General features: G+C 57.3%; 1 protein-coding gene across 2 annotated transcripts in view; it reads left to right on the forward strand.

Annotated features, from left to right (window-relative positions):
- Nucleotides 1-22,296, forward strand: part of PRKCZ (protein kinase C zeta) — a 98,327-nt gene that overhangs the window by 72,521 nt on the left and 3,510 nt on the right. For both annotated transcript variants that reach the window (XM_059899867.1, XM_059899942.1), the window contains 8 exons: nt 810-862; nt 3,514-3,702; nt 6,606-6,703; nt 18,315-18,401; nt 19,846-19,981; nt 20,169-20,256; nt 21,238-21,357; nt 22,006-22,085. In XM_059899867.1, the coding sequence (XP_059755850.1) occupies nt 810-862; nt 3,514-3,702; nt 6,606-6,703; nt 18,315-18,401; nt 19,846-19,981; nt 20,169-20,256; nt 21,238-21,357; nt 22,006-22,085 (851 nt within the window). The remainder of the gene's footprint in view (nt 1-809; nt 863-3,513; nt 3,703-6,605; nt 6,704-18,314; nt 18,402-19,845; nt 19,982-20,168; nt 20,257-21,237; nt 21,358-22,005; nt 22,086-22,296) is intronic.

The raw sequence follows: 22,296 nt of genomic DNA on the forward strand, positions 1-22,296 counted from the left end.
CGTCTCTGTGTGCTGCCGCCTGGGGAGCCCGGGGCGGGGTTGCCCTCTGTGCCGACTTCGGACGTTCTAAGAGGCACGTAGTGCAGCGGCCACCGTGGATACCCATCTCTGCGGAAAGGCCTGCTGTGCGCGCGGCAGGCTGCTGTGTAGTTCTTGAGTTTTAATGGATTTTTTTTCTTTTTTCTTTCTTCTTTCTTCTTTCTTTCTTTTTTTTTTTCGTTGGGGAGAGACTTTTTTTAATGCTAAGAAGCATTCAGAGAGTGATTTTGAGTACCAGTTGGACTGATGGCCCAGCTCTGAGCTTCTGCAGTTCTGTGGGCTGTTACAAGGGTGTGCAAGGGCCCTAGCCCTCGTTTGATAAATATGAGCTCCATCCCCTGGGATGGCAGGAGGCCACGGAGCATAAAACCCTTAGCACAGCACCTCATGTAAAGGAGACCCTTAACAAGTACCCATCCACCCAGCCCCCCGTCTGCATACCATAAGAACAGAAGACTGGAAGGCTAGACACCAAAATCCTATGATCCGTCGCTTCCAGAAAAATCACTAGGGAAGCTTGTCACAAAGGCAGGTTCCCAGCCCCAGAAGTTCAGAGTCAGCAGGTCTGGGTGGGGCCCAGGAAGCTGCATTTTCTTAAGTCTCTAGTTGAGTCAGAAGTGGCTGCTCCAGGCCTTCACCCTGAGCACCGGCTGGCCTGGCGGCCTGGCCTGGGCCACTGTGTCTCCACAGAGGGGCAAGGGCCGTGGGGGTCTCAGGGCACGTCCCTGACAACGCCTGTAACACCCCTTTTTTCTTCCTCTCTTCACTAGTTGCTTATATTTCTTCAACCCGGAAACATGATAACATTGAAGATGAACCTGAGGTGAGTATAGCAGACGGCTCATCAGTATTTTCAGTGTCCTGTTGACAGGTGCATTAGCTCATTTCTGGGGCAGTCGTGGAAACTCGAATATGAACGAGGAGGGTTGCGGGGAGCACGGCCTTGCAGACATCGGGGATCGCGCACACTGAGGCTTCCAGGGCAGAGGTCTGTGAGGTCTTCCAGACATTTAGCGCAGAGGTGCTCTCTGTACAGCCGAATGGGCAGAGAGCGAGTGAACGTGGCAGCACGTCAGCCGTTGCTGAATCTCAGAGGTGAGGATATGGTGCTCATTGTACGTACTCTTTCACCGATGCAGAACTGGGCGTGGTGGGTCATTGGCTGAGTCTCTGTGAGCCCAAGCTTCAGGCCTGGTCTGAGCCTGGGTCAGGGGACCCCTCTGACCTCAGGATCCTCTTCTGTCAAGGGTGGATGATGATTGCACCTTTCCGTGAGGGTAAAGTGAGAGCATTTGTATAAACACTTAGCACCATGCCCGGCACACGGAAGCTTTCCATGGCACTGACTGCCGGCGTGGCCATTTCCACATCAGTACAGGTGGCTCAGGCCATCACGGTGGACCACGAGGGGCACACATGACCTCCACAAAGGAAACCCTGTGCTCTTGTGCTTTGAGAGAAAGCGGGAAGGCTGGCCCCTCGGGGGTGGGCTCACTCTGACCTGGCTGTCACGCCCACTCCAGCACCCAGGTTCTTACATTTTCCGCGGCCGCCACCCTCCCCCGTGGCAGGTGTCCCCGTCTCTGGGACTCAGTGCCTTGTGTGGCAGGGACGTTGGCACCCACAGGCAGCTCTCACGGGCCCTCTGGTTTGGGGGGATGGGGTGTCCGGGTGGGGGAGTCGGCCTGTTGGGCGGCAGTGAAGCGGGGTGGCAAGGCGGGGGGGAGATGACAGTGGGGAGATGACAGCTCCGGGAACAGGCCCTGCCGCCTTCACAGCTGGGTCTCAGCAGAGGCACATCCTTTATGAAGCCCCAGAGGCTGCTGCCCCAAAGGTTCATGGGGGCCCAATCCTGGCACCGTCTTCTGCTGCGGGTGAGGCCTTCCCACATCCTCTCCACCCAGACCGCACAGCGGGTCCAGGGCTGACTCCTGAGCTGCAGTTTTTGTCAAATTTTATTTGCATAAAAGCCTGCCTTTATTTTCCGTGTGTGCTTTCCACACTACCAAGCAGCTCTGCAATTCTCAGCAGACACTGAGTGTCCTACAGTGTAACCCAGCTCTGACACCATCAACTGGGGGACAGATCCCCCAGGTCGGGGGCTCAGTCCCACAAGACGGACCCCTCCTCCCACTTTAGATGCCAGTTGCAAGTCCAGGTTGTCACCTGTGCTTCTGAGCGACTGGCTACAGATGGGAGGGTCCCATGACCCCCTCGTCAGGTTCAATTAATTTGTGAGAACGGCCCACAGGACTCAGAGAAACATTTCACTCACCAGATCACCGGGTTATTTTAAAGGGTTGTAACTCGGGAACAGCCAGCTGTAGGAGGCGCACAGGGTAAGGTGTGGGGAAGGGGCGAGGGCTTCCATGGTCTCTCTGAGCGAGCGCCACTCCCAAATCTCCACGTATTCACCAACCCAGAAGCTCTCCAAACCTGTCCTCTTGGGGGTTTACGGAGGCTTCGTTACACAGGCGTGATGATTAAGTCATTGGCCACTGGCGATGGAGTCAGCCTGTAGCCCCTCCCCCTCCTGGGAGGTCAGGGGATGGGACTGACCCTCTAATCCCAGGGTTGGTTCCCCTGGCAACCAGCTGCATCCTTAGGTAGCCTAGAGGCTTCCCTGTAGTTGCCTCGTTAACATAACAAAACACACCTTGCTGGCTCTCAGCACTTAGGAAACCCACCCCCCCCCCCCCCAGGTTTTAGGAGCTGTGTGCCCGGAATGGGGCCCTAGAACAGATAGGAACTTGGTGTTACAAATCACAGCATCACAGCTGGACTCTGGGTGATAAATGAGGCTCAGGAAGTTGTGGTTCTGAGCAAGGACAGTCCCAGCTGGGGATCAACCTCTGTGCACAGGACCTCAGGGAACAGCAGCACCTTGAGAGGCCACACCTTTCCCAGGGTCAGTGTCCCCACCTGGACGTCTAGATCTTTCTACCTGGTCACTCTGTGTCTGGAGTGAGTCAGGAGCACTTCGTTACCCTCCCTCCGCCAGAGATAATTCTCAGGAGGGGAGCTTGTGCTCTTAACCACATTGCCTTTCTCTGTCATCGTATATTGTTTCTAGTGGTACTTGCTTTGGCAGGTCTTTCCAGACATTAGCGAGTTATGCTTTGCAACCCCCCAGGGAGGGCCAGGTGGCCTTCCGGCCGCTGCACCGATGGCCCTGGGGTGTGTGAGCCTGCGGCCACCTCCTCGGCCTGTCCAGGCGGGGCTGGCCCCGAGCATGCCTCCTCGCTTGCCGAGGGCCCACCGGTGGCTGATGATGGCTCTCGGATTTCCGGCCCCTTCCACCAGAAGCTCTTGGGGTTTGCTCCTGGGTGGCGCGGGGGTGGCGGCCTTTGGGACAGAGAGTCAGGACTTGTGAGCAGGACGGGGCTCTGGGCTCCGGGGCGCAGACGCCCCGTCTTCTCCTATCGCGTACGAGTCCCCTTCCCGCTTCCTCCTGTTTTGTCCTCCCTCCCTCAGGACCTCAAGCCGGTTATCGATGGAATGGACGGGATCAAAATATCTCAGGGGCTCGGGCTGCAGGACTTCGACCTGCTCAGGGTCATCGGGCGCGGGAGCTATGCCAAGGTCCTGCTGGTACGGCTGAAGAAGAACGATCAGGTCTACGCCATGAAGGTGGTGAAGAAGGAGCTGGTCCACGACGACGAGGTGAGGGCCCGCCTACTCGCTCCTTCGGATGGAAGTCAGCGCACGTAACCGAGTTTGCCACTTGACCGCTTTCAAGCGCACAGTTCAGTGGCGTTTAGCGCATTCACAGTGTCGGGCCACCCTCGCCACCACCCCGCTCCACACCCACTCATCCCCCAAAGGCCGCCCCGTCCCCCTGAGCAGTCCCCCGGCCCCTACGGCCGCCCACTGTCTCCGTGGATTTGCCTGTTGTGGACACTCTGTGTAAGTGGAACCGTGCGTTATGGGACCTTCTGTGTCCGGCTTCTCTCACGGAGCGTTGTGTTCTCAAGGTCCATCCACGTGGTAGCGGGTGTCTGCGCGTCCTTCCTTCCTTTTTAAGCCTCGGCCATGTTGCGTTTTACGGATCAACCCCGTCGGGCTTCTCTGTTCACCTGCTGACGGGCACTGGGCTTGTCTTTGCTTCCGCTGCTTGAGTCGCGCTGCCGTGAACGGCTCCGTGCGGTTATTTGCTTGAGTCCCTGTTTCCACTCCTCCTGGGTGTTTACCCAGGAGGGGAACTGCTGGGTCATAGGGAAATTCTATGTTTACCTTTTTGAGGAACAGCTAACCTGTGTTCACGGCAGCTGTGCCATTTTACGTTCCCAAGAGCAACGCGTGAGGTTCCCAACTTCTGCGCATTCTTGCCAATGCTTGCCATTTTCTGTTTTTTGACCATCGCTGTCCTAGTGGGTATGAAGTGGCTTTGATTGGCATTCCCATAGTGACAATGTATTGAGCTCCTTTTCATGGGCATCTTGGCTTGACGTACTTTTGACCTGTATCTTTGACCCCTGAACGGAGGTGACGTCCCTAAGAAGCAGAGAACTGACTTCACAGGGAGCGGTCACTCTGTTACGGTGCAGCCGCCGCTGACCCCTGAGGCCACTTGGCGCCCGTGGAGCGGGGGCCACGGGAGGGCTCCCCGGCCCAGGCTCGCAGTTCAGAGGGCAGAGCGGGGCTGCACCGAGTCCCCGCCTGTCCTCCCAGCAAGCGCGTTTGTGCAGTGCTCACACCGCCCAGCTGGCCCCTCAGCCCTGGGTGCTGAGCTTACAAGTGAGCTGGGGCGTCCGTGCCTCACAGCTGAGGAAGCGGAGGCCCCGGGAAGGGCGGGGTCCGGCTGGCGTCTTCGCTGCCGGTTGCAGCCCCGCAAGAGGATTCCAAGCCCCTTCCCAGCCTGCGGCAGGCGGGAGGGTTGATGGTGTGTGAGGGCTGGTTTCTAGAACGCTGAGAGGAGAGGCCTCCAGAGAGCGTTACTGCTGTGGTCGCTGTCGGCATCTTCGCACGTGGCCGTGACTGGAGCTCGGGCTCGGAGGTGGTCTCAGGGGAGCGAGACCCCAGGATCTGGCGCGCGGGCCAACTGTGCGTTTGTGAGAGGCCCTGCCGTCCCGTGGCCCCCGTCCCAATCCCAGGAACCTGGGAACGGGACCTTATTTGGGGAGATGTAATTACAGATCCTGCGGCGGTCATGCTGGATCAGCTGGTGGGCCCTAAGTCCAGTGACGAGTGTCCTTTTAGAGAAAATCAGGGAAAGATTTGAGACAGGAAGGAGGAAAAACACACACAGAGAAGTCACTGTGAAGACAGAGGCGGAGAAGGGCCAGAGTCCCCTGGAGGTGCAGGAAGGACCCTCCGCGGGGCCCTGTCCACACCCTGAGCCCAGAGGCTTCTGCGTCAGAGCAGCGAGAGGACACAGTTTGGAGGATTTAAGTCCCGAGGTCTGTGGCGCTTTGTTAAAATAGCGTGGGGAGTCCGGCAGGCGTGAGGCAGGTGGACCCGGGGGCATGGAGGAGGAGGCATCGTGCACCCACCGGCATTTCCTTCCTGAGCACCCGGGTGGCCAGGTGCCTGGGGGAACAGACGCAGGGACAGTCAAGGGCTCTGTTTGAGGCCGGCTCTGCGCATGAGACGCTGAGTGGGGACACCAGGTGGCCACTGCACAAGCGAGTGGAGCTGGGGGAGGTGGGGCTGGTCAGACAGAGCCATGCCACCCAGGGCGTTCCCGGGAGCGAGGGGCAGAGGGGTCAGGACCCAGCCCCAGGACGAGGAACCCAGACGGTCTTTGGCCACCAAAGGGCTGCTCACTGAGAGTCGGCTCATTCTTCCAGAAACCTTCAGGGGAAGGCAGGCTGCTTTGGACACATCCCGTTCCCGCTCACTTCCCAACCCCTGAGACAAGAGGTTTAACCCGGGGAATTCGGGGAATCTCGTCCGACGCTGCTTTCTGGGGTTGTAATGGAACCACAGCTGAGACTCTCAAGCTGAGTTTTCCGCAAGTTCCAGTGTGGATTGGGAGGGAGATAGCCCTGCCGTGGGAGCTGGTGCTTGGGAGATGGGTGTTGGGTGTTGGAGAAACCTCCACTCTCTGTTTCCTCCTGTCTTAAGTGGAGATGATAATACAGACTTTCCAAGGCTGCCACGGGCAGCACATGGGGCAGTGCGGGAGAGCCTGTAGCCCAGAGGCCAGTGCACAGCTGGGGATGGTGGCTTTGGTGATGGTGGTAGAAACGGTGAGAAATGTTCATAGTGATAGGTGACAGCTAACGATGCTGATGGTGGTGGAGATGGAGATGGTGATGTTGAGGATGGTGATGATGATGGTGATGATGATGATGGTGATGTTGATGGTGGTGATGATGGTGGTGATGGTGATGATGGTGGTGATGGTGGAGATGGTGGTGATGGTGGAGATGATGAAGGTGAAGGTGGCAGATGGTAATGGGTTACAGTGGTGGGGATGGTGATGGTGGTGGGCAGAATTTCTCAGCGGGCGTTTTCTTTTCCTCTCTGCATTGTCTTCCCTCAAGCAGAGTTGACATTCCTCTCTTGCCTCTCCTTCTCCAGGATGCCTGTGAAGTGTTCACACTCCCTGGCTTCTATTTCAGGATATTGACTGGGTACAGACAGAGAAGCACGTGTTTGAGCAGGCATCCAGCAACCCTTTCCTGGTCGGCTTACACTCCTGCTTCCAGACAACAAGTCGGTAAGAGAAAGGGGGTGCTTCTGGGATTCTGCTGCTTTCTGATCTGAACCGTGTGGAGGCTGTGCTGTCATGAGGTTTCTGCTGTCGTCTGTAGGGTCCTCCTGTTTGCAAGTATGGGGGCTTTTTGGTTCCTCAAACTAGCTTTGTTGTTCTCATTGGCTGGTGTCATATTAAGTAAATTTCATACAGAAGAAGCTAAATTCTTTAATTCTGTTTACAAATTATTTATTGAACGCATCCCACTGATACAAGCTTGGGATCAGGTATTGGGATGCCGCTGTGAATGGGAGGCCTGTCTTTGTGCTTATGGATCTCACTGATGAGTGGAATAAATTAATAAATGCTAAACAGCCTCACTTAGAAGCTTTGTACATATTAGAATTCTGCTTTTAAAAGGTTTGGAACTACTGGTCTAGGATATTCAACGTATACTCAGTTTGGAATTTTTTTGGCCAGATGACTTGAACTCACACAGTTTGTTTACTTGAGAAGTTACTATGTTCTGGGTCGGGGTGCTCAGGGCCCACCCCCAGGTTCGGTGACTTAGGAGAACTTGCAGGACACGGCACATCGTCAAACTCAAGGCTAAGGCTTGCTGCTGTGAAAGGATGTAAAGGGAAACGATGCACGGGGTAAAGTCGGGACGAAACCAGGCATGAGCCGCCCGGAGTCCCTCCCTGTGGAGTCCCACAGGACACCCTGAATTCCTCCACAGGGATTTGTGAAACTCGGGGTTTATTGTGGGCGGGTCACGTAGGCACCTCTACCTAACACGTGCCGAAGTCCCAGACTCCCGGCGAGCAGCAGGTGTTCAGTGTAAACCGTGTTGTTTGTGCAGTGTGGTCACGGTGAGGCACGCTTATCGCTTGGGGAAGTTTTATGTCAGCGCAGGGAGCCGGTGACCGAGCGAGGGCCCGACTCTGCTAGGGCCCAGCGTGCAGACAAGCCTCTCTGCACGACGGTCTCGGTCCTGCTCTGCTCGCTCTCTGCTCGGGGCTTTGTTGTGATCACAGCAGTGACTCACCCCCCGACAGCCCCCGCATCCACCCCCACCTCTCCCCATCTTCAGTCCCCTGTTCCCACCGGAACTGGCGTTGCCCCCTCCCCAGATCTCAGTGATTCTGCCTCCTGAGTGGGTCTCAGACCCTCCCTTTCCCCCTGAGCCCCGGCTGCAGCCTCCTCGGGGCGTCCGGTCCCTGGGGCGCCAGGCTGTCAGTTCCCCCACGTTGGAACTGAGCCATGTTTCGAGAACGCAGATGTGAAGTATCCGTCACCTGCTTCAGAGCCCCGCGGCCACTCTCCCAGTTGCTTCTGGGAGGCAGTCCAGGCTCCTGGGCGTGTGGACGAGGCCCCTGCAACCAGCCCGCCCCTGGGTCCCTCTGTCCATCTTCACCGTCCTGCCTGCCAGGCCGCTTTGCTCGCCTCCTCTTGCCCCGCCCGGGGCTCCGGGGGGGCCCAGCAGTAGTGTCCAGTGCACTTTCCTCACCTCTCTTTGGCTCTGACCAGTCTCTTGGGATTATGGGGCACGCCCGAGGGAGGGTGTCCCCCCAAACCCACGCTTCCTAAACGTATTGTGAGACGAGGCTTGCTGTGTTTTTCAGTTGACTTTACTGTATGAACTTGTAGGGTGTGGATGTACAAGGGTCAGATATTTCAGCCTCACTTCCAGCTCTGTTGCCCGCCGGCTCACGTGTTCCCAGGTGCGTTAAGGTTAGAACTGGAAAAAAAAAATCATCCCGTAGGTGTTTCTGTGTGAGCCCCACGACGCAGGCGCGCACTGTAGCGCCTTTCCAAACGGATGTGAGGAGCTGTGTTCCGGCCTTCACGTTCACGGCCGGGAGGCATCCCAGGAATCAGTAGCACCCGTGTCTAGTTCCTTTGCCTCCCCCTTTTATGGAATCCGTCAGTGACGTCTAGAAGCACCTGAGACCTGGTTAGTCAGGATAGGGTGTCTTTCCGGGCTGTTTCCACGTGCCTGCTTTGACGCCGGGTTACGATATATGCCTGTCCCCCACCACCCATGGTGTGAACTCCCTAAGAGCAGGGCCGGTGGGGGGGGTGTTTTTGTGCTCCCAGCAGTTGGTTCATACCTGGCACCTCGTAGGCAGTGGTGGTGCTAAAGGATAATTTTTTTAAGGTACAGTCACGTCCTTGGTACAGATATAAAGTGAGCGTGTGTCAGCGTTTACTGATTAATGAGGGACTCGTCAGAGGTTACAGCCCGCTCACAGGAGAATTCAAGATCCTGCACACGTTGGGTGACGGGGACCCTGGGACTGGCCGATGCCTGGTGCCGAGCCGGCTGGGAGGCCGGGAGGGGCCCCGCCAGGCAGACTTCCTTTGCAAGTCTGTGGATGGCATTGTTGGTACAGAAGCCACCCGGTTGGAAAGTGGCTCAGAGACGGAGGGAGACCCCGGAAGCCGTGCCCTGGGAGGGTGGTGCCAGCAGAGCCTGGTTCCTCCGGAGACCCCGTCCTCATTTCAGTCTTTCAAAGCCTTTTGTGGTTCTCCTGACAGCGGTACCAGCAGAGGCTTGGAGCCGACAGCTGGGCTTCAAGTGCCAGCCCCCCCTTACTGTCCGGGCGACCTTGCACAGGGCACCCTCTCTGGGCCCCATCTCAGCCCTGGGACAGGGAATGGCAGGGATGCCCACCTCAGGGGCTGGCTCTGGGTCCGTCAGTTAAACGTTTACAGCCAGGAAGGCCCCGCTGCCGGGGAACTGTGAATAATGTGAGCTTCGGCTGAAAGGGCCTTTCTTCCTGGGGGCGCTGGGCCTTGGAACAAACAGACGCAACCTCGTGTCTGAGCCCCCGAGGACACAGGAACCAGCAGCTGCCCTGCCCCACGTGGGGCGGCTGTCAGCACCGCGCCCACTGCTGCTGGTGAGTGAGGAGCGTGGCCACTAGGACCCCCGGGCGGACCGGAGACGGAAACTGGGAGGCTGGGTGGGCAGGGTGGCGGCGGGGACGTGGCTGGGACGGGCGTGCGGGCCACCTCGACCCTTCCTGTGGGCTCCTCGCCGCGCCGCCGCCCCGAGGGCCTGCCGTGGTGCCAGGAGCCGGCGCAGCCCTTGCAGCGCCACCAAACACAGCGGACACCCGCTCCACTCCGGAGCTGTGCCCGCGGGCCGCCACCAGCAAAAATCTGGTAAATAAGACGCAGTTTCTCACAAGCAGTTATCAGAAGGGGGTCTCTGGATGGGAAGAAAATAAGCATTTCTTTTTTCTCCCCAAATCCAGTAGTGCCATCCGGCTCTGCCGTGTTCCGTGTTCACTCGTGGACGTGGAATCCGGAACGTTACAGTCGTCACTAATGTCGCCATGTGTATACACAGGGTACAGAGCACCACGTGTGTACAAATGTATGCAGATGGTACAGTGGGGGTTTATTTTTATTTTTAATTTTTTTATAAATGTATTTATTTATGTATGTGTTTATTTTTGGCTGCTTTGGGTCTTCGTTGCTGCGCCCGGGCTTTCTCTAGTTGCGGCGAGCGGGGGCTACTCTTCATTGCGGTGCACGGGCTTCTCATTGCGGTGGCTTCTCTTGTTGTGGAGCACGGGCTCCAGGCGTGCGGGCTTCAGTAGTTGTGGCGCATGGGCTCAGTAGTTGTGGCTCGCAGGCTCTAGAGCACAGGCTCAGTAGTTGTGGCGCACGGGCTTAGTTGCTCTGCGGCATGTGGGATCTTCCCGGACCAGGGCTCAAACCCATGACCCCTGCATTGGCAGGTGGATTCCTAACCACTGCGCCACCAGGGAAGTCCCACAGTGGGGTTTTAGTATAAAATAAACATCTGTGTTACGGAAAAACCATCATTCATATCCACACAGCCCATCTTTTCTAAACAACAGCCAAAATTAACTACGAAATGGCCAAAACAGGGGAAACTGCTTCAGTTTAAGCTATTGTGGGGAAAACGGGTGATCGAGAGATGGTAGCTGAAAATCTGTTTCTCCCTCCCCGCAACCCCCCACTTTAGATTGTAGTTTGGGGACCTTTTTCTTGCTTCTGCGTGATCTCGATCACAGATGAGCAAGCCACCAGTAAAATATTTACAGTCAACCTGCTGTTCTAAAATAAAACCTTTTAACCGTTGGCCCAATTGGTTATCTATGTTCATCTACGGACGCAGATGCTTCTTCCCCTTTAAAGAAGAACAAAGCGGTTGTGCCTTGTTTGCAGTGCCCACTTAGACGCTAAACTCAGTTCTTCCTGGTTCCCGATGGCTTCGAGATGTGAAACGCCTTGTGTGTTAGGCTTTGTAAATCGCACCTGAGGACTTACCTGCAGCTCTGGAGAGACCTCAGCCTGGACGGGGTCCCGGGGCCCCATACAGGGGGGCCACAGCGTGCACGTGCACCCTGGGAACGCCGTCAAGGTGGGGTGGGGGCAGAGCCCACGAGGGACGGTCACATGGGTGTGTCCCAGGGGAGGCGGCTGTGCCGGGGAAGGATGAGGAAGGGCTTGCCGGTGGGACGGCTTCCGAAAGCACCACGATCCTCAGCCGGGGACACAGGACCTGCTGGGCGAGGAGGCCTGAGGGAGGCCTAGAGGGAGACGAGGACGGTGAGTTCGCCCAATGCCAGGGAGAGCGTGGCAGGACTGACGAACGCTGGGCGCTGCTGGGGCGGCAGGCGGGGTCCGACGTGGAGAGCTGGGGGCGCGGGGCGAGCACGTGTCCAGTGGGCGGTGCGGACATGGGGCTGGGAAGCGGGAGCCGAGGCGGAGCCGGGGCCACGTGAGTTGTCGCCATGGTGAGAAGCAGGTAGGCCTGCGGTGAGCAGACCCAGGGCCCAGTCTGACCTCCGCCCGCTCCTGATGGAGGGTCAGGAAGATCCGGTTCCCGGGGGCCCTGGTGATGGTCACGGGACACCTGTGACCGCTGCGCGAGGATGCACCCATGGGGCCGTGCACGCGGCGGGAATCATCCGCGACCTTGAGGGGCAGGTGCTCCCTCCTTGGGAACGTGAGTCACTGTACTTTCCAAAGGCAGTAAATTTGTTCCAGTCGTAATTTAAACCCAGAATAGAAAGCGCGGCGCTGAGTGACAGTGGGCGTGGGCGGAGCCACGTCAGCCTCTGTTCTCCACCTGGATCCCCTGCGTCCCCTAAAATGGTCCAAATGCAGCCCTGACCCCTCAGGCTACCAAGCAGGACCCCTCGGGCTAGAGTGCCCGGCACGAGGGCGCACGTGGGGAGAAGGGACCCCCCGTTGGAAGTGAGTCGAGACTCACCGGAACACTCCGGAGGTTTCAGGACCTCGCGGTATTTTTCCATCGTGTGGGTGGACCGCGCTCTCTCTGGGAACACTGTGGCAGCCGTGTGGATCACCCCACGGCCCCGGACAGTGAGGGACCCTTGGGGCGTGGCCTCTGTCCGCCTAGCCCAGGGGCCTGAGTCCTCCTGCCGCTGTGCCCACACACAGCCTTCACTGAGTGTGGTTCCTTCTTTCTTCCTAATCTGGAGGCGACTGGCTGCTTTCAGACCAGGGCAAGTGGGTGGCGGGGGCGTGTTATTGCCGTGTGCTTGGGGACGGACGTGCACGGGCGGGGGACATGCTCTCCATGAGCTGGCGTCCTTGGACCCTCCCGTTAGGATGCGGTGACCCCGGTGCCCCACGCAGCCACTGCCTGACTGATGTGACGCCCTGTGCAGCTGCATGCCTCCCCTGGACAGGGCCTCGCTAGAGCCGGGCATGGGGGCTCCTTCTGTCGAAGTAACTGTCAGGACCAGACCTGAAATTGTGCTTTTGCCGACTATTAGATGACATCAGAAACCACGCAAAAGGGTAGCTCCTTTTTTTAAAAAAAAACTTGACGCAATTTTAAAACGCAGGAAAGTGAAAGGAGGGAGTAACTTTTGTGCACGCTCCCTGGTCTTATCATTGACACGTTTTGCTGCTTGTTTTTCCTTTTTGCTGTTTATTTCTCCATGTGGACTTTGGAATCAACCTGTCCAGCTCCGGAAAGGAAGACAGGGCATCCTTAGGATGCAGGCGCTTCCTACTCAGTCACGTGGTTTCCCTTTTCGTCTGCTCTTTCGGGAGATCTTAAAGTTTTTCTTCATTCAGGGTTTTCAGTTCCTCGCTTAGTTTTTGTCCTGAGTGTTTCTCTCTTCTGTTTCTACTATAAGTGAGGTCTTTTCTTCCATTAAAGCAACAAGCAACGTAATGTGGTTTCTGCACATTGATTTCGGGCCCTTTGCCTCATGATTCTCTTTCTCCAGTAAATTTCAGGTGGTTTTCTTGCATTTCCGGATGTGCAGTGATAACATCTGCAGACGATGCTGTTACCCCCTCCTTCCCAATTCGTGCCCCTGTTCATTTCTGTCTCTAATGACATCAGCCAGTACCTACCGCATTTGGGGACTGGTGGTGGTGGGCAAACCTGTCCCCTTCCTGACCCCAAGGGAACGCATCTGGTGTTGGCACTGAGAGCCCAGCGCCAGCTGCTGTGGGCCAGTGGGGTGTCAGGAACGCAGAACCAGACCGCGCTGGCATTCCAGTCAAATGTGTTGGCGTTCGCTACAGCAAGGGGCTCGGGGGCATTGGGGGAGGGAGGGAGCAGCAGGGACCAGGGTCTCCACCTGCGGCCATCGCCCTGGGTTCTGGGTCCACAGGGGCCCCGTCTGACAAGGCTGGAGGCTAAGGAGGTGCTGCCCCTGTCTGGCTTTTGGGAACAGGATCACCCCCTACGGACTCCTGGACCCCATCACCCCATCTCCCCCCAGAGCCTCAGAAACACAGCTCAAAGACTCCCAGACCCAGCAGTGGGGAGGTTACAGACATGCCAATAACCGGCATGGAGTTACAGTTTGTCTGAAGGAAGTTTACACCTCTTTTTATTTTATTGTCAAGGAAGAATATGGAATTTTTCCAAAGGTCTTCTCACCATTTCTGGAGGTGATTGTTATGATTTTTACTCCTCGGGGCCTCCTAAAATGATGAATTGTATCATTATAACATATTTCCCAGGGTTGAACTCTCCTTGAATTCCTGGGGAAACGCATGCCTGGTCTTAGTGTACAATTCTGTTAATGTGCTTTTGAATTCAGTTTTCTGATCTTATTTAGGAGTTTTTCATTGATGTTGATATTGATGTCTGATCCATCTATAGTTCCCCTTATACAACCTTTATTAGATTTTTGCATTTTCCTTATTTTTTTACTCTCTGCAACATTCTAAATCTCATTGAAATGATCTCTTGGCAGGATTCCCTGAATCTGCTGGGGCCTAGGGTGTTTCAGAGGGCAGCTTCCCTCTCTCCACCACCCAATTGTGTTTGCTGTAATTTTTATATTTTTTAGGTGTGCCATCCTCATGCTGGTCCTTCTGTAGCTGCTTCACTGTCTTGGTCTCTCCTGCTTTGCTCGATTTCATCACGAGGCATGACTCCCGAGTCTGGGAAGCGCTAGGGCTCACGTTCCGTGCGTCCTTCACATATGAGAGCACAGGCGCGTGAGCCAGGCTCAGCCAGGTCCCCTTGCCCTCGAACACAGACGGGTGCTTGGTGGTGTGTCCGTCCAGCACTCATCGTCCATGGGGAGATGGAGACAAGCTGTGCATCCCCCCGCTCCAGGAGGAGGTTTTTCTGGGCCTGGAGTCGCCAGCTTCCCTTTTCTGTTGGCAGCCGTCCCAGAGCCGTGGGCTCTGCTTTGCACGCGCACCGTGATCGCTGGGAGCATCCTTCCGAGTCAGGGTTTGGGTTCTGACCATGTCTGCCCTGGGGCTCGCCTTGCGTTTCTGATTTGTGTTTTCATTCAGGAATGAGGGTGGGCTCTCCTGAGATGCTCCCTTTGGCCCTCAGCCTCCTTTCCTGTCTGTCGTTCATTGTCGGGAGCCCAGGTGCTTGTCTGCTTCCTCTTTTCCTTTCTTCTCTCCCTGAGCTCCTCTGGGGGGCGGCCACCCCTGTGATAGGGGGTCGGTAACTGGAGGTGGGGCTCCCGACGTGGGTTCTGGATTCATCCAAATCACCCGGTATCAGATCTTATTAGACAGTAACTGTGTGATCCTGGGAAAGTTACTTCACCTCCCAGTGCCTCAGTGTTCCTGTCTGTAAAATAGGGAAACTCCTAGAACCTACTGCACGGTTCTCAGGTTAAGTTTTATACACAGATGTGCTTGGAACAGCGCCTGACGTTTTGTGAGGGCTGTAAAAGCTGCTGTTCTTGTTATTTTTTACACCAGGGGTCGACACTTTTTTTCAAAAGACCAGATAGTAAGTATTTTCACCTTTGAGGGCCACACGGTCTCTGTGACAGCTACTCACTGGGGTTCGGACAGACAAAGACAGTGTTCCGATAAAGCTTTATTGACAGACATGGGTGGGGGGCCAGATGCAGCCAGCTGCTGGTGTCCATGTGGCATTACCTCTTGATCTCAGCACACTGTCCCATGCCATCGGTGTCTCCTCTGAGCGAGGTATGGGGCTGGTGTTTTTTTTTATATATGTATATATAAATTTGTTTATTTATTTTTGGCTGCATTGGGTCTTTGTTGCTGCACGCGGGCTTTCTCTAGTTGCAGCGAGCGGGGGCTACTCTTCATTGCGGTGCACGGGCTTCTCATTGCAGTGGCTTCTCTTTTTGCGGAGCACGGGCTCTAGGTGCACGGGCTTCAGTAGTTGTGGCACACAGGCTCAGTAGTTGTGGCACGTGGGCTCAATAGTTGTGGTGCACGCAGCATGTGGGATCTTACTGGACCAGGGCTTGAACCCACGTCCCCTGAATTGGCAGGCGGATTCTTAACCACTGCACCACCAGGGAAGCCCGGGGCTGGTGTTTTATCCCATGGGGGCTGTGGGGAGGTAGGGGCCTGGCCTGACTTATCCCCGAGCTGAGGAGAGCATCTCCCATGCAGACGGGGCCACGGTCCCCTCTTCCCCTGCCCCCGGCGCCCTCAGCCATCGGACAGGCCCCACATCCCAGGTTTTCCTCAGGTGATGGGGGACAGGCACGTAGGACCGGCCTCTGGCCTCTGCTCCTGCCCTGGTCCCAGCCTGTGAGTTGACTGTGGTGTTTACTCCCCTTTCTGTCTCCAGCTCTTGATGAATCCTGTTTTGCGAGGTTTTACTATATTTTGCACATTTTGTTAAGTACCGAGGAAACGTAAGCTGCTGTCTCGGCCCCAGGGGTGGCTTCTTTCCCATCCTGGCATCACACACGTGCCAACTGTGGCTGCGCCCCAGGGGCTCACGTGCAGGGACGCGGGAGGCCCGACATGGCAGAGCCCCGGGCGTGAAGCCCAGAGACGGCCTTCAGCTGCGCTTGGCCATGGACATCGGGGCGTTTTGTCACAGCAGCCAGCTCGTCTGAGTCACACAAAGCATTGTCATCAGAGCGAATCAGCCCCTGACGGCTCTGGTGGGGTTTTGCTCTAAAGAAGTGTTGAAAGTAGTACACCTGAAAGTAACACAACATTGTAAATCCAGTATACTCCTGTAAAAATTAAAAAGGAAAAAGAAAAAGTGAAATGTTGGGAGTAGTATTAAGATTTATTTGTAGAATGAAAAAAATCTTTAGATATACAGTTGCTTTAAGAAAAAAAAACTCCCTGCTCTGTTCTTGTAGCTGATCAGTTTCACAAATTAAATAAATTCCTTGATCAGCAAGTTACCTGAGACCCGGGGCCCCAGGCGACAGCCACAGACCAGCTGAACGTGTCCCCGCGTCCACGCGTAGAGATGTGGCTTCTCTTGAAACTCCCTTGACGGGCTTTCCCCTGGATACAGAAAGGAAACTACCATTGCTTCTTCTTCTCTGGGTTCTTAAATGTCCCCTTAAATTTCTTCTGCTCCCTAAGCCATCGTGTCGGTGTCTGTCTCTAGCATTGGCGTATTTCTTCCTTTTCTCTGGAATGGCGTCGCTTTCTGTCCCTGTGTGGGCGGCCACATCCGTTTCCTGGGGAGCACCCACGTTGGGGTGAACACACCTCCTGGGGCTGCATGATTCCGGGTCCTGGTGGCAAATACCGTCCTGTGCTTTGATGTCACGGAGTTGTTAGTAAATGCTTTTCTTAAAAACCGTGCGGTCTTAGGCCTCTCCGCAGGGGTCGAGGACCTGCACAGCACTTCCCTCGGGGTAGCTGCCAGGATTAGACGTGCACACATGTTGGAATAGTGCCCGACGGTCAGCGGGGGCTGTACAGCTGTCGTTTGTCCTTGCTGTCTGTAGCGGGTCGGCAAGCTTTTTCCGTCTCTCACCTCTGTTGTAGTGTGAAAACAGCCACAGGCAAAATGTGCGTGAGTACAATCTGCCTGCAAAACGGGCGGACCCGTGTCAGGGCCAGGGTTCCTGGACCCTTTCCGAGAGCATCCTTTGGAGGCAGGGGAGCCGCCCCGCCCCCACAGAGGAGCTGGGTTTTCTCCAGGATGACAGGGAAGGCTCTGGCTACCCACCCAGTGGTCAGGCTTTTGTCTCCATTTCTGCTATTTATGTATTTAGGAGTTGTTTCTAGTCTAAATATGTAATCAGAGACTTGGAAGGCGATTTGCAGCTCGTTCACTTGCTCCGTGTTAAAGGACGTCATCACTGAATCAGGGATGCAGACAGGCTGGGGGGCCGGCGGGTTTGCTCCCCTCCCTCTGTGCTCCCAACTCTCCAAAAGCGCCCAGAGGAGCCGTTGACCTAAAAATCCACGAGCTGCCCTCAGCAGGGTATTTCTGGAAAATCGTGGGTGAATTTAATTTTGAAAATGGAACCTTATTAAATGCGAGAAGGATCTTATCAGAAAAGAAACCACATGGTAAATGGTAAATTGTTTGGAGACTTGAAGGGCCCTGACTGCATCCAGAGGACGGATCTGTCAGTCACAGGGATCCTCCCGCCGGAGGCCCCGACCCCGCTGCCCCCAGCCCCCCTCCTGGAGGGCAGCTGGCATCGCCGACTCCCTGTGGCCAGGTCAGCGAGCCTGACCCTCCCCCTTGGGACCTGCTGTTCAGGGAGGGTCCCAGAGGGTCCCACCCACTCCTTCTCCTCCTGGCTGCCCAGCCCACTGGCGATCTTGTGGCCTCGGCCTCAGGCCCTCCTGGCCAGCGCACCTGTGCTCTCACCTGGGCACCTCCTCCCCCTCCGCCTGCCCTTCCCCCCTCCCTGGGGTCCATCCAGACAGCAGCCAGAGGGTCATTCGCGTCACCTGGCTTGTGCACCTGCCCTTCTGGCTTCTCCTGCCGAGCCGGGCCCCTTGGCCTACAGGGTGGTCCCTCAGCTCTCTGCCCTCCCCCGTGGCCCCTCCCCGTCCCCCCACCCTCCGGGCTTCTGCTCCCTGGGGAGGCCTTCTGCGGCCACCCAGCCACGTAGTGCCCTCCCTGCCCCAGTGGGCCTCCGGCCACCAGCCCTGCCTTATTTTTACCTTTTTTAACCAAAGGCAGACCTGGCGTCCCTGGGAGAACAAATAACCGTGTTGGATGCGGCGAGTGGTGAACAAGAGTGTCTCTCCTGAGTTTTACTGCATCGGGGTCAGAGCTGAGCGGCCTCCCCCGGACCCCAGAGTGGGGCGGGCAGCCCCGGTCACCGCCTTCCCTGGGCCTCTCAGGAGGGTGACCGGCCAGAGAGGGGGACCCCTGGGGGTCCCGGCCGCGCTTGTGACCCTGGCCTCCCCGCCATGTGTCCCGCAGGTTGTTCCTGGTCATCGAGTACGTCAACGGGGGTGACCTCATGTTCCACATGCAGAGGCAGAGAAAGCTGCCCGAGGAACACGCCAGGTGGGTGCAGCCGGGGGTAGGGGGACCTGGGGGGGGGGGCGGGTGGGGGAAGTGGATTTGGGGAAGGGGCACAGGGGGTCACTGCCTCCTGCCAGGGGCCAGGCCAGAGCCGGGAGGGTCCTGGGAGTGGCCGATCCCCTGGAGCACTGCGTGTGCGTTGGCGCCGTGCTTTTCCCTGTTTCTGAAACGGGGTGAACGTCCCCGACCATCAGCTTAGCCGCCTGGACGGCAAGGCCGCTCCCCACCATCTGCACGATGTACAGCAGGGGCTTGCCTGGAAGAGGAAGACAATCTCCGTTTCTTTTTAAATGACTCTCAGGGACACTGACCCCATCACCGCCACGCAGCCTTGGCCTCACGGACGGGTGGGGCGTTTATTTCCACCCCGTACGTAGCTCTTTCCTGTTTTCCATATTTTTCTCTTTTCCTCATTTCCTCACTGGAAAATAATTCCACGCGGCATTATGAGTCACCATAGATCCTTTTTGGGGGGAGGCGGGTAATCAGTCAAGAACAGCGAGCCCCACACGCTCATGTCCTCTTTTTCTAATTGTGGTAAAATACACATGAAATTACTATCTCAGCCATTTGTAAGTGCACAGCTCAGGGGCGTTAAGCACATTCACGGTGTTGTACAGCCATCACCACCGTCATCTCCAGAACTTTCTCATCTTCCCAAACCGACACTCTGGCCCCATGAGACACTCACTCCCCACCCCTCCCCAGCCCCGGCCCCACCCTCCTACTTTCTGTCTCTATGGATCTCCTCCAGGGACCTCATAGAAGCGGGATCATGTAGGATGTGTCCTTTCATGCCTGGCTTATTTCACTCAGCATAGTGGCCTCAAGGTCCACCCACGCTGGAGCAGGTGTCAGAATCTCCTCCCTTTTTAAGGCTGAATATTACTGCCTTGTATGAATGGACCACATTTTGTTTATCCATCATCTGACAATGGACACTTGTGTTGCTTCTGTGTTTTAGCTACGGTGAATAGTGCTGCTGTGAACATGGGGGTACAAATACCCATTCGAGTCCCTGTTTTCAATTCTTTTGGGTATATACGCAGAAGTAGTATTGCTGGGTCACGTGGTAATTCTAATTTTTAATTTTTTTGAGGAACCTCCATACTGTTTTCCACAGCAGCTGCACCATTTTACATTCCCACCAGCAGTGCACAAGGGTTCCAGTTTCTCCACTTCCTCACCAGCGCTTGTTCTTTTCTGTCTGGGGGGTTTGGATAGTGGCTGTCCTGGTGGGCGCGAGGTGATGTCTCACGGTGGGTTTGGTTTGCGTCTCCCTGACCACTAGGACGCTGCGTGCCTTGCCCTGTCCTGTCGGCCCACGCGCTCTTCAGCGGAGGATGCGGGACGTCTGTCTGCTTGCGCCCCCGTCCCGGTTCCTGGTTGGGTTCTCTGCTGACGACGGGTGTCACCCCCTCCCCAGGTTCTACGCTGCTGAGATTTGTATCGCGCTCAACTTCCTACACGAGAGAGGGATTATTTATCGGGACCTGAAGCTGGACAACGTTCTCCTCGACGCCGACGGCCACATCAAGCTGACGGACTACGGCATGTGCAAGGTGGGCTCCCGGCCCGCTGCCCCCACCTGCCTCTGGGGGGGTCCCGGGCAGCCCAGCGTCCGCTCCGTCTTGTCCTGGCTGCCGGGCTCCGGCCGCCCCCACATCGCCGGTCCTCTGTGGGTTCTCTCGCCGGCGGGGGTGTGTCTGGCGGGCCCCTCCCTCCTGGTAACTGGCTTTATCCCTACAGGAAGGCCTGGGCCCCGGTGACACAACGAGCACTTTCTGCGGAACCCCGAACTACATCGCCCCGGAAATCCTGCGGGGAGAGGAGTACGGTGAGCGCGGGCGGGGCACTAGGGCGCTGGGCTCAGAGGAGGCGGGAGAGCACGACCGAAGCCCTGGGAGTTTCCTCTCCCTGGGGACTCGGCCACGGAGCAGAGAGGGAGGTGGGCCTGCCTGGGGCCAACCCTGCCGGGGGTCCCAACCAGGGGCTCCAGGGCCCTGGCCCAGCAGCCGGGGAGAGGGGTCTTCCTAACCAAACTACACTAAAACACACACCCTTACCTCGTCCCAGCCCCAGGTCACTACCTGGCCTCAGTCCCCAGCTGTTGTCCTCTGTGTCCACCTGAGTGTCCCCTGGCGAGGTCACTGGACAGGATCCCTCCGGTCAAGGAGCCCGAAGGGCTTGGGAAGGAGAAGACAAAGCAAAGACAGAGCCGAGGCGGGTGTCCCGAGTCAGTGGGTGCCGCCCACCGGAGGGGGTTCCCCAGAGCCACTAGAGCCACGCACAGCCCCCGTGGACACTGGAGCTTGTCCACCCCTTCCTTGGGTTCTGCTGTTTTCACATCACAAATATACCGTCAGATATTTCCACACGTTTTCCTTGCTGTTAAAAGTGGGGGTGTAGGCAGGGTGGGCAGGTTCTCGCACCCTCAGATACCTGGGCACCCAGGAGGCTGATAGGATTGAAGTCACTTAGTAGCCAGAGAAGGACAGACGGCAGCTGTGGACCAGAGCAGGGAGTCTAGAGCCTGGCCCGGGACGGGGATCCCGTGTGCGATGGAGGTGGACGGCCCCAGACCCTGGGAGCAGCTGGCCGTCCGTGGACGGCCTTGATGTGAAGACACCGTTGCAGCTAGTAAGGAGGAGCCGAGCGTCCCGGGACAGTGGACGGAGGGGACGCCAGGCTGCCTGGGAGACGCCGGGGACACACATCTTCAGCTGAGGGCCAGGAGATGCCCACTGTCACGACTGTCGGCCCGTGACGGGACGGCACAGCCGCAGAGGCCCGGCCTGACAGCCCCGCGCTCCCGCAGGGTTCAGCGTGGACTGGTGGGCCCTGGGCGTGCTGATGTTCGAGATGATGGCTGGCCGCTCCCCCTTCGACATCATCACCGACAACCCCGACATGAACACCGAGGACTACCTTTTCCAAGGTGCGCGGCCCGGGCGTCCCGCTGCCTCCACACCCCGCGGGTTGTCCCCTTTCAGAGGTGCAGGTCCCCAGGCTGGTCCCCGCGGCTGCCACAGACTAGGTGGGGCCTCCTGTCCACGACCGGCTCTCAGCACAGCCCCCGTGGAACGGGGCGGGGACACGGCACTGTCACGCCCACGGGAAAGAGAGTCTGTCCTGATTTAGCCCAAACTCCCTTCCACCCACGCCAGGTGTGCACATCAGACTCCCGGGCAGGGGCTGTGCTCAGCCCCAGTGCCGCCCCCTTCCAGCCACGGCTCCTCGCCATCTGGGCCCCGGGATGCTGGGGCTCAGGACTGAGGCTGTCCCCACGGTGCCCTCTGGCACCCGTGGACATGGGGACGCAGGGCCAGCTGAGCCACCGTTGGTTCCTGTGTGATCGTGAGCACACGTGACCATGGGCACTAGGGCCCTTTGAGGCCTCGAGGCCCTGCTGGGGTGTAGGACGGGGCCCGGGGCACCACGAGCGCCCCGAGCCTCCTGCTCAGAAAGGGTTCCCAGCGCCCTGCAGGCCGCCGGCTCCCCGGCTGCTGGGCAGAGCTGACGTGGCGGGCGGGGGCCGGGCACGGAGGAGGGACTGGCTCTCACCTCCCGGTCCCGGCCGTTGCAGTCATCCTGGAGAAGCCCATCCGGATCCCCCGGTTCCTCTCGGTCAAGGCCTCCCACGTGTTGAAAGGATTTTTAAACAAGGTACGCTCGTGGCCACCGTGGCGGCCGAGCCGGCCATGGCTGCGGCCCTTTCTCAGTTACTGGGGCCACGGCTCCACCAGCTGGTTGGCATTTTTAGTGTCGGGTGTGGGTGTGACTCTCTGTGTCCTTCCTTGAACGTCCTGTGGATGCTTGTTCACACCTGACAAAATGTAACGACGAGAAGTGATGCCAAAGAGGAACTTCCCGGAGG

The sequence above is a fragment of the Balaenoptera ricei genome, chromosome 1 (assembly GCF_028023285.1).
Source record: "Balaenoptera ricei isolate mBalRic1 chromosome 1, mBalRic1.hap2, whole genome shotgun sequence".
In the NCBI taxonomy this organism is placed as follows: domain Eukaryota; kingdom Metazoa; phylum Chordata; class Mammalia; order Artiodactyla; family Balaenopteridae; genus Balaenoptera; species Balaenoptera ricei.